At 44.9% G+C, this 15,037-nt stretch overlaps 1 protein-coding gene across 2 annotated transcripts in view; it reads right to left on the minus strand.

Moving 5' to 3' along the window:
* Positions 1–14,811, minus strand: part of CCDC12 (coiled-coil domain containing 12) — a 74,713-nt gene extending 59,902 nt beyond the window's left edge. For both annotated transcript variants that reach the window (XM_045007691.1, XM_045007690.1), the window contains exon 1: positions 14,561–14,811. In XM_045007691.1, coding sequence (XP_044863626.1) covers positions 14,561–14,788 — 228 coding nt within the window. In that variant the 5' untranslated portion in view covers positions 14,789–14,811. The remainder of the gene's footprint in view (positions 1–14,560) is intronic.
* Positions 14,812–15,037: the final 226 nt, after the last annotated feature.

Below are 15,037 nucleotides of genomic sequence, written 5' to 3' on the forward strand. Positions count from 1 at the left end.
ATACATCACCTTTGAAACATTCATGCTGTGTGCGAGACATTTCGAATAGCAGAATGATGTGCATTGGCTGTATTTAGGGAACTAAGATTTTAAAGAAAACAAATGTCAAGCCCCGTTAAAAAGAGATAGTGGGCTGTCAAATGGAACCTAACCAGATCTGAAGCCAAACACATTTTCAAGTTTCAGAGAAGGTGTTAGAAAAAAGAGAGTCAAACAAGTGCGTGGGCGGGAGGGGCTCAGATCGCGTTTTAACCACATTATTCTCCAACAGACAGCAAGCTATTCAATTCAAGTGAGTCAACTTCAGGCGATTAACAGCAAGGGCTCAAGACCATGTTGATGCTGCCCCCAGATTCACTGCTCACTTCCTTCAAAAAACAAGGTAGTTTAAATTCCAGTGGAAAAAAGGTGCCCTGATTCTCCCACACTGGGCTATTTAAACAAGCTGAACAAACATTTCTGACGGGCCGGAAGCAGGTGACATCGGAAGTTTCATTTGAAGCAAAGGGGTAGAGGATGTGTACCATAGGAGAGCTGTCACACTCATGTTTAGTATTAATTTCATAACTTGTCTGCCTTTGCACTACCCTCTGGAGCTTGTGTCCATTCACTGCGAGGATACGACCAGATGAAAAGATGCCTCATGTCAGTCATCTATTTCCATGGACCCCACTCAAAAGCTCCAGCAGAAAGAGTCAGACCGCACAGCTGGGACCACTGAGCAGCAGATTAAAGGAGCCAAGGTTTTAGTGCAGCACAGTTTGTGTTGAAAAGGAGCAGTTAATCTTTTTTATGAGTACAGATGGAAAAAAGGAAAAATGATGTGAAAACTCTCTGCCCATTACCATGGCAATGCAAAAATAAGTCAAGATAATGAGCATCGTGAAAATCCAATCCCATAAACTTATTGCCAGTTTCTCATGTGAAAATTAATCCTCATTTACAAAATAAATATGGGATCTCACCGGGTTTTATTATATTACAATGTTTTTACACTGGGGAAAGGGAAGATGTCCAAGTGAGTTTGCAGCAGTTTTCAAAGATTTGCCTCTAAATGCCAGTGTGTTAGATTGCTTTGCTGCTTTTATTCAAAACTGGAAAGCAGCATCTTACGGAAACTGCGAAAAGCATCAATACAGGAAAAAGTGCTAGTCACGTTTAGTTTGCCATTAGCATCTATTTGTAGCAACCTAGTTCTGTTAAATACTCACCTCAACCAACAACAAAGCTGCTTTAAAAATTAAAAAGCAAAGAGCGTGAAAACACCTAGATAGCAAGAAATAGAAATGAAATGTGGTCACATGCTGCCATACAGAAGGAAGGAGACAGCCACCTTGGAGGTGTGTGGACTTGTAGTCTAAAGGTAGAACTAGGAGCCAGGGAATTCTGAGTTCACCATTCACTTGTCATGTGCCCACAGGCAGGTGACCACCTCTCAGCTTCAGTTTGCCCATCAGTAGGAAAGGAGGATGTGAACCAGCCTCTCTTTGGTTTTCCTATGCTCTATACCAGTGGTTCTCAACCAGAGGTTTGCGGACCCCTGGGGTTATGCAGAGGTCTTCCAGGGGATGCATCAACTCATCCAGATATTTGCCTAGTTTACAACATGCTACATAAAAAGCACTAGAGAAGTCAGTACAAGCTAAAATTTCATGCAATGACTTGTTTAAATATTGCTCTATATACACTGAAATGTAAGCACAGTATTTATATTCCAATTGATTTATTTCATAATTATGTTGTAAAAATGAGAAAATAAGCAATTTCTCAGGAACAGTGTGCTGTGACACTTTTGTATTTTTTTTTTGTCTGATTGTGTTAGCAAGTAGTTTTTAAGTGAGGTGAAACTTCAGGGTATGCAAGACAAATCAGACTCCTGAAAGGGGCACAATAGTCTGGAAAGGTGGAGAGCCACTGCTCTACACCACATCTGTCTCTCAAAGGAAGTGATGGAAGCCCCACGATTCCTCGGTCTAGTTTGACTATGTCTTCCTATGTCAAAAATACAACATACAAGCTAGATATGATTCAAAGACAAATAAACAAGTACATAAAGATAAAAAACAACCACTTCTGAAATTTTACCTACTTTTGTTAAAGTAATTATTATAAATTGATAGACCACTGGAAAATATCCCCCATTTATTTCCTTTGTGCATTTAGGAGCACTGTGTCTAGTCATTTGCACTGTTTCCCCTGTATAGTCATTTTCCCGTTTGTGTGAGTCTTTCAGACAGCAATGGCAGAGAGTAACTCATTTTAGAAAATGGAAAACAAAAATTAAAAACCACAAAGACTGGCCGGGGAAACAGGACAAGTGTAGAACCTAAGACTGGTTTTAGCTTTGTTTGAAACCGATCAGCTTACAAGTTAACAGCCTCCCTCTAAAACAGATCTACTACTTTTGTGCTTAGCATTTGTGCTGTACTGCACATGCCTTGTATCTGTATATTCGTATGGAGAGTTTGATCTCTGCACTAATAAAGCTTTTTCTCTCTATTCCAACCCTCCTGTCATCCAAATCTTTTAGAAGGAACCAACTAATAGTACGCAGATGCAAATACTCAGTAATTCACCACACAGTGAGGCCTCACAATTTTCAGTGCTTGATTTTAATGCTCAAATTTTGTTAAATAAACATCCTCTCTCTCTCAAGTAGTCTGAATTAACAATACGGTAGCAGCTTCCTCCCCTAGCAAGAGCAAGCCACAGACTTTATCACACCAGCAGCGGCCAAGGAACATTTCCTCCCCCATTTCAAAACCTAAAGGTTACACACACAATTATTTCAACATTAGAGATTAAGCAGCAACCCCCAGGTTACAAAGCAGTGTTTAAGACAGCTGCACTGTTCGAAAATATATTGCTAAAAATATTACTAAGTAACTGGTTGTGTGAAAAGGGCTCAGCTCACAAGAAAGGCAAAACAGCTCAGTTGATTCTTTTATATGGATAATTCACAGACCCACAGCTTCACTATAGCACTAGCAGCAGGAAAGAACCAAATCATACTTTGTTATGTATTGTAATTAAAATCAAAATGCCTCCCTAGAGCGAAACTAACTATTTGGACCACACATTGGCACATCTGTGGTATCCAACAGCAACTAAGAAAAACTCGGTTTTCCCCATTTTACATGCTCAGTTTTCAAAACAGTATATGGTAGATGGATTTCAAATAGGGTGACCAGATGTCCCGATTTTATAGGGACAGTCCCGATATTTGGGGCTTATTTTTATATGGGCTCCTATCCTCTCCCCCCCTCCCCCACGGTCCTGATTTTTCACACTTGCTATCTGGTCACCCTAATTCCAAAATCTCTGTTTAGAATATATTGAGGCATCAACAATTCTAACGAATGCCTGCTCCAGTTTACACAGGGTTTTCACCTACTTACAGATGTACCACACTACATGCCCATAAAGTAGCCCTTTGAAGAATCCACATCATATGACTTTTTCTGGTTTTGAAACACTAAATTTCATAAAGAGAAAGCGCTCAAATACTCCAGTGATTGCCGGAAGGTCAACATCCTAAAATAGACAGATGCAGATGTACAAATAAGGTAGTTTCTCAAGAGCCAATCTCTTAGACACCATCCTTGCGACCATGGATTTCACCTCCCTATACACCAACATCCCTCACAATGACATCAGCGTTGCCTGCCTCAAATATTTACAAGATAATGGGCAACCCTCATATCGGCCTCAAACACATCACCAAACTCATCCATTTCATCCTCACGCACAACAATTTTACATTCAGCAGCAAACACTTTGTCCAAACCATGGAAACAGCTATGGGTACTAGAATGGCTCCCCAGTATGCCAACCTCTTCATGGGTCACCTTGAAGAAGAATTACTGGATAAATGCACCACAAAACCTGAGATAGATCGATGATTTTTACATGCTCTGGACAAATGACCTAAACTCCCTCATAGATTCCACCCAACTTCAAAAACCACCACACATCTGCTAAACTATATCTAGAACACTCACACACCTTCCTGGACACCACTATCAGCTTCAGAAATGGAATCCTACAGATAACTATATACACAAGAAACCCACAGACCACCACACCTACCTGGACAGATCCAATAACCACCTAAAATACATCAAGAAATTTGTTATCCACAGCCAGGAACTCTGAAACCACAGACTATGCTCTGAGTAGAAAATCCAGGATATATATACACATTAACACACTTAAAACTCCCTTTACCAAACAAGGACACTCCACCAGAGAAATAGTTTGCATCATGGAATGGGCTGCCCAAACACTCTGAGAGAACCTGCTTCAATACAGAAATAAAATCGCCTCCGAACTCACACCCCTAGTTGTCACCTGCTGTCCCACACTGGAATCTATATGGGGTATCATTAAACAACTGCAATCCATATTTAATGGGGACCACATCCTGAAAGAAATCTTTCCTGAACCCCATCTGCTGGCCTTCAAACAACCCCCAACCTCTCCAAGCTCATCATCAGAAGCAAGATCCCCACAGATCAGGATATACCAACTCAAAACAACACCAGACCCTCCCAGAACAACAGATGCAAAACCTGTAGACATATTTCCACTGCTACGATGATCAACACCCGCCACAACACACCTTTCAATATCCATGGGCCCTACACCTGCCTATCACAACATGGGGTGTACCTCACCCACCTTCTTTTGGAAAAGAGCCACCTGAAGAAAGACGCATTTACGGGATTGGCTTTGCCATCAAAAATAAGATCGCCAATCAGCTTTTGGAGCTTCCCATGGGGATCAATGAACGTCTCATGACTCTTCAGCTCAAGCTCAGCAACAACCAATATGCCACAGTCATCAGTGCATATGCCCCAACACTTGATGATGAGGAAGACAACAGGGAGCAGTTTTATAGTGCTCTCGATGCAGTCTTCACAGCCACACCTAAAGCAGACAAATTCATCCTCCTGGGAGATTTCAATGCCAGAATCAGACAGGACTCCCAACTCTGGAGCAGCACAATAGGCAAAGAAGGGGTGGGAAATGTAAGCCCCAATGGTATTCTCCTCTTCACCAAATGTGTGGAGCATGACCTGCTCATCACAAATACCATCGTTAGGCAGAGTAACAAATTTAAGACCACCTGGAAACATCTTCGATCCAAACACTGGCATCTTCTTGACTATGTTATAGTCAGAACCTGAGATTTGACTCCATATAACACAAACCACAAGAGGTACAGATCACTGTTGGACAGACCATCTATTAGTAAGATCACTCATATACCTGCAGCTCACTCCACCACACTGCAAACACCCAAAGACTAAGCAAAAGCAGTATAACATCAAAACACTTCAAGACCAAGCCAGCTGCAAGACGTTCCAGCAACACCTGTCTGAGAAACTAACTAACTTTCCTGATAACATCATTGACATTCAAGAGCACAGGCATCAACTTAAAAATAGCATTCACAGTGCACATGCTGAAACTATAGGATATTCCACTTATCAGCACCAAGTTTGAGTTGACAAAAACAATGAGGAAATCCTAGCATTAATTCAAAAGAAAAGAACTGCATTCTGTAACTGGCAAAATGATTCCTCTAACCAACGAAAACATGAGGCTTACCACTTGCTCAAAGACAAAGTAGGCTACGTGACATCAAAAATAAGTGGTCGCAAGAGAAGCCTCTGAGATCCAGGGTTTTTTGCAGACCAGGATGGCATGAGAAGCTTCTTTCAAGCAAGAAAAGCTACATATGGGCCAAGCTCCAAAGGCCCAAGCACCTTATATTCCCAGGATGGCTCCAACCTCCTCAAGAACAATGTGGCCATTAAACAACACTAAAAGGAGCACTTTGAGAGCCTACTAAACCCCGAATCCATGGTCTCTGAAGACACCATCAAGTCTATTCCACAACGCTCAGCAATGGAACACCTTGTTGATGTCCTATCTTCTGAGGAAGTCTGGCATGCCATCACTCAGACAAAAAAAAAAAATCACAAGACACCAGGCCCAGATAGCATCTCAGCTGAAGTTTTTAAAGCTGGTGGAACAATGCTCCAGCAAAACCTTTGCCAACTCCTCAACAAAATCTGGATCTGCAAAGAAATTTCACCTGACTTTAAGAACGCCAACGTTGTTACAATATTTAAGAGAGGGGACAAATCTTTGTGCTGGAACTACAGAGGTACTGCTCTCCACTCCATCACAGGGAAGATTCTTGTCTGAGTCCTACTAAACTGCCTCCCCCCCACCTTGCCGAGGAACTCCTCCCTGAATCACAGTGTGGGTACAGGCCATCCCGAGGCACAACTGACATGATCTTCGTGGCACGACAAATTCAGGAGAAGTGCAGAGAAAAACACCAGGAACTGTTCATGGCATTCATCGATCTAACCAAGGCCTTCGACTCTATCAATCATGATGCCCTATGGAAGGTGGTGTGTGGGTTGGGCTGTCCACAGAATTCATTTCCATCATCAGCCTACTCCACGATGGGATGACTGCCACCATTCTGTGCAACAGCTCAGAGACCGAACCATTCATCATTTGCACTCGTGTCAAGCAGAGCTTGGCATCACTGACTTCAGTATGAAGATGACTGTGTCATTCTCGCACACACAGAGGCTGACCTGCAAAGTACCCTAAACCTTTTTGCAGATGCCTATCACAGCGTGGGTCTCTCTCTCAACATCGGGAATACCAAGGTATTCTATCACCCCTCACCTGCACAAATTACTCTTCGTAGTCTACAAATCACCATCAGCGGAGAACCCCTGGAAAATGTGGACCATTTTCCTTACCTTGGCAGCCACCTTTCCCAACCAGCAGGCATTGACACAGAAACCTTGAATGGTCCCTTGAAATGTGTTAACTACTTGTGCTAAACAATCTGTTCCACCTTGTATTTAGCTCTGACACGTACTGTTTCCCAGGCCTGAAGAAGAGCTCTGTGTTTGTCTCTCTCATCAATAGAATTTGGTCCAATAAAAGATATTACCTCACCCACCTTGTCTCTCTAATATCCCAGGACCAAAATGATTACAACATCACTACATACAACCTCTTAAACATTTGCAACAGAAAAAGAGATAACGCTAAGTTTGTAATGTCAACTAGCTTAATGGAAAATTGTGCTAAGTGGGAATAAGATTCTCTGTGTACTAAGGATGGAATTTTTAAGTGCTTACGTGATTTAGATTTACAAGTCCCATTGACATTCAACAGAGCTTGTGCTCCTAAGTCACTTAGGAAGTCCAACCCTAAAGGTTTTGATGTTGGTTCCATGCAAGTGTGCCCATTTAATACCAGTGGCCAATTTCTGATTTGGGGTTAATTGTAAAAGAGTTTTCCCTGCTCCAAACAACACTTTGGACCCAATCCTGTGTTTCTTATGTAGGTAAAGCTCTCCAACAACTTCAATTAGGAACTGCAGTACTGGGATCTAAAGAGTCAGCTGAATCCTGCAGTGCAAGTGGGTTTTCAATTTTCCATGAGGAATGATACAACTACCCTCCATCTTATTTTCATTTGCTGTAAACGAATGATGTTGAGGCGTATGCTTTACAGTCCCAATCCTGCAAACACTTATACATGCAAGTAGTCCCATTGGCAATGAGACTGCTGAAGTACATGAAGTTAGGCATGTGTCACTAGAAGGCTAGGAGTCACTAGAAGTCATCCGAAGAATGAGCTGTAGCCCACGAAAGCTTATGCTGAAATAAATTTGTTAGTCTCTAAGGTGCCACAAGTACTCCTGTTCTTTTTACTAGAAGTCAGGTAATCACATGCCTAAAAGCTTTAAATAAATCTAAGAGACCATATTCTCTAATTGTGTTCCAAGATTTACAATCAGATAGTGATGCTGCACTCAACAGCTAAGTGATGGCCACTGAAAGCAACCAGGCATGTAGTATTAAACTTTAAAATGAGCCTAACTTAATTCTTTAGCAATAATAACCTTAACAAAGGGTGAAAAACAGCACTCTGTTTAATTATTTGATTTTCAGCTATTTAATGGGAAAAAAGATCGGTCATATGAAAGTGAACAATAAGTGGTCTGGACTACATGGTACTATAAGAGAAACGTTAGTATATTCATTAGAATTAACATAATAAGATTTAAGCAAGTTGAGAAAATTATGATGCAGCTACAGTACAAATGCAGCTGCTGCTTCTAGTACTTATTATGCGGTTTTACACTTTTGTATAAAATGCATGCAGTGTCAGATTCTTCCACCCCACTGCTGTGCCGAATGACTAAGTGATAAACTTCTCCCCAAGCATTCTCTCTTATGTTCACATTTGGGAGAGGCTTGCTCCCATAGCTATAATATGACGTACACTCAGTTACTTGGGGGGAAAAACAGGGGTTGTTCTCCTAAGAGCTGGAAGCACTTCTCACTCTCTGTTTCAAAATTAAAATTCTTAAAGTTAAAAAGACTGATCAACATCATTATGTGAGTGTTACCAAGGCTGGCATCAGAAAAACCGGTGCTGCTTTCCTCTTAATTGGACATGGCACCAAAAACATCAGCTAAGTGCCAATTATATAACCAACCTCTTTCAAAGATATTTAAATATCCTAAGCCTGCAGAAAAATGTGCAAGGCCATATTAAACATTACAACACTGTCCTGTGCATTTCCTCCTCTACAAAGAAACAAAAAGAGGGGAAGTTTATTCTTCAAAAAGCACTGTTCCCATGTTGTCCCTTCATATGGATTTCTGTTCGATACTAGATAAAAGGCTATTTGAGCTTTTATCAGTTTTACACCTTCTCCAGTTACTCACAAATACATCAGCTTTTAGGAAAATTGTGTGGTATAATCAGGTCCTGGTCCGTGACTGCAGCTCCCTTAGGCACCATCACAACACAAATAATCATACAGGGTTAAAAGCACCTTCCATGCATGCTAGCCACTTAGCTTGAAGTGATCTTCCAGCTGGGGGAAAACCCCTGTCCCTAGAAGCCCAAGACAAGAAGTAGCACCCTCTGAGTAAATAAAAGTGTCAGGTTTCCTGCCCATTGGAAGAGAACAAGGGAGGATGAGTGCAGGATCTGAGCAACAAGCAAACTGAGCTGCCAGTTAGAGGGGAGGGTAACCATAAGGGCTGAGTGGTAGTGAACCAAAGAACTTAGTGGTAAGGGGAGTAGGGGCTGAGCAGAGCATAACTACTGAGTTGCCAGTCAGAGGGGTGATGAATGGGCCTCACTGGTACCAACTACATACAATACTTTGGGAGAAGGTGATAGCATCCTGGAAAGAACCTCTGCTGGGCCTCAGCTTGAATGTGTTTTTTAGTGCACTGATCAGGGGTCTATGGTGAGTGGAGAACCAAGAGATGTGGTTTAGACTTTTCTGCTACAGTTAGGTAGTTCAAAGGCAAGCAGCTGTTTAATTTTCCAGCCAAGTTGAAATAGGCTGCATAGCAACATCTAGAGCCTGGTAAGTTTACCAGCAGAAGCTTTGGCCAGGCAGACTTTGATTTGATCTTAAGAGGGAGAATAAAGCGTGCACGCTAAAAGCCACAGTCAGAAAGTGGCTATCATTTTCATGTCAGAAAGATAAAATGTTGTGCACTTTGCAGAAAGCATGAGAAGCTTGGTCTTCAAGACACTCTGATTGTAAACGGGTGTAAGACCATTAGAATTGGCTTCCTAAACATACACAACCACCTCTGCTGCTCACACGAAATGCATGGAAGCATGAAACATGTCACTTTGCCCCCGAGAAGCTCCCATTACCGATTGCTCCATAAAATGCTCCATGAGAAGACCTTAAACTTGGCTACCTTGTTGAACACCAGCTATAGAGTTGTTCAACATGACTTCAGTTTGAGATTCTGAAATACACTGCAACCTGCAAGCCAAAGATGGCCTTAATCTTGGAGCAAGCTATATTTAACAGCCACAGAGGGAAATGCTTTACAAAGAAAAACAGGGTCTGAGAAAAGTTTCTCAGAAATACAGTCAGAAAGCTAGGTTTTATTACCATACTTGCTGCTAGATCTACTGGATCTGTAGCTGAGCCAAGAGTCTGCATACATCAGTTTTGTGTAGGACAGAAACCTTGTACTACAGTATCTTTGTGATACAGTACACTTGGAACCTGGGACAGCTGATGGTATCACACAGGGAATAAGATCAGCTTTAGCAGTGGCACAGATTGAGTCAGAAGAGTTCAAACCAAATTTCAGATTACATAGCAACGACTATGGGCTTTTCAAATGTTGTACAGGCCAAGTTTAGATAAGGTAGTTATGCTGTGCACTGCACCAATCACAACCACCTCTATTGTGTAGCTCAACAAATGTTATTCCTTTCTTTAAGAGGGAGTTTGTTTTGGAATATGTTTTCCAATTTTACTATTTAAAGTGGCAAATAACAATAACAGTTTCAAGCTCTGGCTGATGACTTTGATGCTCCTATGAGCTACTTCAGAAGCATCCACCATGTACACTCAGTTGTTGGTCAAGCCGCAATAATGAAGGCAGTGATAAGTCATCATTTGGTCCACATCTATTATGAAAATACTGCAGAAACGAAGTCAAGCACTGATACAACCCAACTTACAGGAATTCTTAAGGACACCAACACAGGTAAATTTAAGAGCATACCTCTCTACTTTCCAGGGAAAGGCTCTCTTGTTGAGGTGTAGCACCACGATTAAGTGGGATCCAACAGGAACTCAAAAAATTATCTGGCCACACATTGCATTTGTTTACTTAATTTTGAAAATTACCCAAATGAAGAAACAAAGTAAGCCACACAATACACTCACCCAGCATGAAGCAACTGTTTCCTACCCAGAAAGAGGTCAACACATTTATTTTGCATGTTCCTGAGCAGCACAACAATGGAAGCTTTCACTCTGTAGTTCGCCTGAGAAAACGATTTACATCATGAAGTCTAAGCCAGCAACTGAATGAAAATATGGGCCAAGTTCACACCTGGTGTCAAGCCCACGACATCAAAGGCAGTACAGATGTGTAGTGCAATACAGGTTTTTCTAGAAAAGCCCAAATTCTTAACTGCATGGATTTCTTCTGAACTTCCAAAGACTCTAACCAGCCTGAAGTGACTCAATACCCCTGAGGAAATAGAGGGCAAGTCTCAGAATTAGCCTCTTTCTCGCTAGGTGGACACTAGAGTTGTAGCTGACTCAACTCCTAGAGCAGGGGTGGCCAACCTGTGGCTCCGGAGCCACATGCGGCTCTTCAGAGGTTAATATACGGCTCCTTACTGAGGCACTGATTCCGGGGCTGGAGCTATAGATGCTAACTTTCCAGTTTGCTGGGGGGTGTGCTCACTGCTCAACTCCCTGCTTTGCCCCAAGCCCTGCCCCCACTCCACCCCTTCCCCCAAGGCCCCCTGCCCCTTCCCCTGAGCCTGCCATGCCCTCGCTCCTCCCCCCTCTCCCCATAGCCGCCTGCGCACGTGAAATAGCTGATTGTGGGGGGAGGGGAGAGTAGGCAATGATTGGTGGGGGCTGCCGGCAGGCGGAAGTGCTGGAGAGTGGGTGTGGGGGCTGCTGATGTATTACTGTGGCTCTTTGGCAATGTACATAGGTAAATTCTGGCTCCTTCTCAGGCTCAGGTTAGCCACCCCTGTCCTAGAGACATGACAAGACTCCCATAGTGTAAGCTGAGCCTCATCTGTCTCCAAAGGCAAAGAGACAAAAGAACAGGGCAAAACATGATACCATGTACAGGAAGGAGATTTAATAGAGGGAAGGAAAATATGCATCACCTTTTTTAAATTACCTAGAAAAATTACAAAGGCTCTGTGCTACCTGGTTCCTTATCTTATGTGCCAGTCCATATAGGCCACAAACTAGAGTCTTATTTTCTGCAACCCCCCATTAAAGACCAAGCATAATAAAAGAAGTGGAACTAATAGTTTTCAAGAAGCCCCAGGTAAACAAGCTCTGTATGTGTCTCCAAAATGACTATAAAACTGTCCTAATGAGACTCAACAATTGCACCCCTCCTTCCCACAATCTTCCAGTTCCACCTTTGGGGAGAAAAGAGAATGCCCTGACCAAAATTGACTTAACAAGTCATTTTTTAGGTCATCCAGAATTTACCTGCCAAGACACTTATACAAACCCCACCACCTTAGTACCTAAACATCAATCCAGAGTGATGCAACAAGCAGTGATTGCAAGGCCATTTTTAACTATCCCAGAAATAATTTCAGGGTAGTAAAACACCACAGTATTATTATTAATACAGTAATACAGGCCTAGAAGGTGCAGTCATGGACCAAAACCCCATTGTGCTAGGTACTATACAAAGGTGCGGTTACTATTCCATACAATCTAAGGCTCCAGGTATGTTGACTACATACTATTTTCTGTTGTGTTTTGCAGTGCTCTGTAGTGTACCTGCTACTGATTTTAGGCTGATTTTTGTAGGCAAGACCCATTATCCATTTGGTACAGATCATCTATTGTACAGCAATAAGTACACTTATAGTGCTGTAGTCACCTCACAATGTGACAATGTCAAATCTCAGCATCATGAAGTAAATGGGTTTTCCCTGAAGGACAAAATCCATGAGGTGGTAACTCGGTCTACTTTACACACAGAGTTCAGGCACTGTAATGAAGATCAAGCCATCTGAGTCATTCATTGCCCTCTCCCCAGTGATTGTTGAGTAACTTCTCACCTCTCCACAGGACTCATGCCCATCTTTCCTCCTTCTTCAAAGGGCTCTTTCTCCACTCATCCAAACCAACCCCTTCTTTCATTTACTGTCCTCTTGCAAGGTGTTTCCACACAGCTGATCTGGGGCTGGTAGTCTATCTTTTATCATTGCAAATTTACCATCACAAAGCAAGGAAACCAAGGTGATAGGCAATGAACACAGGACTGAGAGCCATGAAACTCCCAGGTCATAATCATGGGACTGACACATGCATGGTCTGAGCAAATCACACACCCCATGTCTCAGTTTCCCCATCAGTACCATGCAGGTAACACTCTCCTGATAGTTTGTTTGGGGGATTAATTAAGATTTGTAAACCCCTCCCCACAACCAATAAATCAGAAACTGCTATAAAAATACAAAATATTTGAATATGATAGAATTAATCCCCAGTTTATACTTAACTCTGACCACCGATCCCCATTTGTGCATTTCATATTGGGGCTTATTTATTATTTTAACACCACCCAAAACTAAATAAGCTAAGCGCCATCCAATACAGACAGTAGACATGATCCCATGGAGCTTACAGGCTAAAACAGACACAAGGCAAACAAGGTAGATGAAAAGTAGGGTGACCAGTAGGGTGTCCCGATTTTATAGGGAGAGTCCCAATTTTGGGGTCTTTTTCTTATATAGACTCCTATTACTCCCCACCCCCTGTCCCAATTTTTCAGACTTGCTGTCTGGTCACCCTAATGACAAGACAACAGCCAAGAACAGGAACAGAAGAGTAGAGGTGGAAGAACAAAGCTTGTACATCAACAGGGGTACATGGTTATTCAGCAAAGGCTAATACACAGCACCATGGAGCAAAGATAACAATGAATTAATAAGTAGCAGAGTAGGGCGCTGATTCCGCAATTCGATCCACACAGGGGATCCCCTACAAGCATTACAGAGCTTTTATGAAGTCAATGGGATGGAGGGGCCTGCCCACAGAAATCCAGTTATGGATCAGGGGCTCAATCAGCAGGTTACTGGTTGGCTGAGTACCATGGGCAGGTCCCATTGGGGCACACGCCCTTCCTGCCACTCCTGAAAGGTTCCCCCAGACACCTCCCAGGCTTCTCCCAACTCCCATGCGCACCTCCCCACTACCCAATACCCACCCCACCAATTCATCAGTGCCCCCCACCGACGTTGTGCCCCGCACGAATACTGAGTGCACCTGTCTCCCTCAGCTCCTCTCATCCCAGATGGCCTCAGCTGCCCTTTCCCCCCCAGCCACTCCTTAGACTCCACCCCCACCACTGGGTATAGTCACACCCCACAAGACCCCCCCCCTCCCCCCAACACCAGCAGCTCCCAGTCCTCCCCACGCCACCCACCCCTGGGTGACACTTGGTGCTCCCCGATCCCGTTACACCCACAGCTCCCCTCTCGCCCCCGCTCCTCCCCCAGAGGGTCCTCCACCTCCCCCTCCCCCACTGGGCTCCGCACTCCCACCCCTGGGTGACACTTGGTGCTCCCCAATCCCGTTACACCCACAGATCCCCCCGCGCCCCGGCTCCTCCCCCTCCTGCACAGAGCCCCCTGCTCCTCCCCCACAGGGCCCCCGCCAGCTCCTCCTGCTCCTCCCCCACAGGGCCCCCCATCTCCCCTCCCCCACAGGGCCCCGCGCTCCCACCCCTGGGTGACACTTGGTGCTCCCCGATCCCGTTACACCCCCCGCACCCCCAGCTCCTCCCCCACAGGGCCCCCGCCAGCTCCTCCTGCTCCTCCCCCACAGGGCCCCGCGCTCCCACCCCTGGGTGACACTTGGTGCTCCCCGATCCCATTACACCCACAGATCCCCCCGCACCCCCAGCTCCTGCCCCACAGGGCCCCGCGCTCCCAGACCGGGGCCCGGCCGGGTCACCTTGTGCGCCCCCGTCCGGCTCCGCAAGGCCTTGAGCCGCTCCCTCCGCCGCAGCGCCTCCTCCTGCAGCCGCCCCACGCCGGAGCCGGCCGCGGGAGCCGGGCCGGGGCCCGAGTTGGCAACGGGGGCCGCCATCTTCCCCAGCGCCCGGCAGGCACCGCGCGGGGGAGGGGACAGGCCCGGCCAATCGAGCGGCCTCCTCAGGGCCAGGGGGAGCCCCGAGCGCATCGATCGGAGCCTGAGCGCTTCGGGAGGGGGGCGGGAGGAGGGAGCAGGGTGGGGGAGGGGAGCAGAGGGGTTGGGGCAGGAGGAGGGAGCAGGGTGTGGGAGGGGAGCAGAGGGGGTGGGGCAGGAGGAGGGAGCAGGGGAGGGGAGGAGAGGGGGTGGGGCAGGAGGAGGGAGCAGGGTGGGGGAGGGGAGCAGAGGGGTTGGGGCAGGAGGAGGGAGCAAAGGGGGTGGGGCAGGAGGAGGGAGCAG

The sequence above is a fragment of the Mauremys mutica genome, chromosome 2 (genome assembly GCF_020497125.1).
Source record: "Mauremys mutica isolate MM-2020 ecotype Southern chromosome 2, ASM2049712v1, whole genome shotgun sequence".
In the NCBI taxonomy this organism is placed as follows: domain Eukaryota; kingdom Metazoa; phylum Chordata; order Testudines; family Geoemydidae; genus Mauremys; species Mauremys mutica.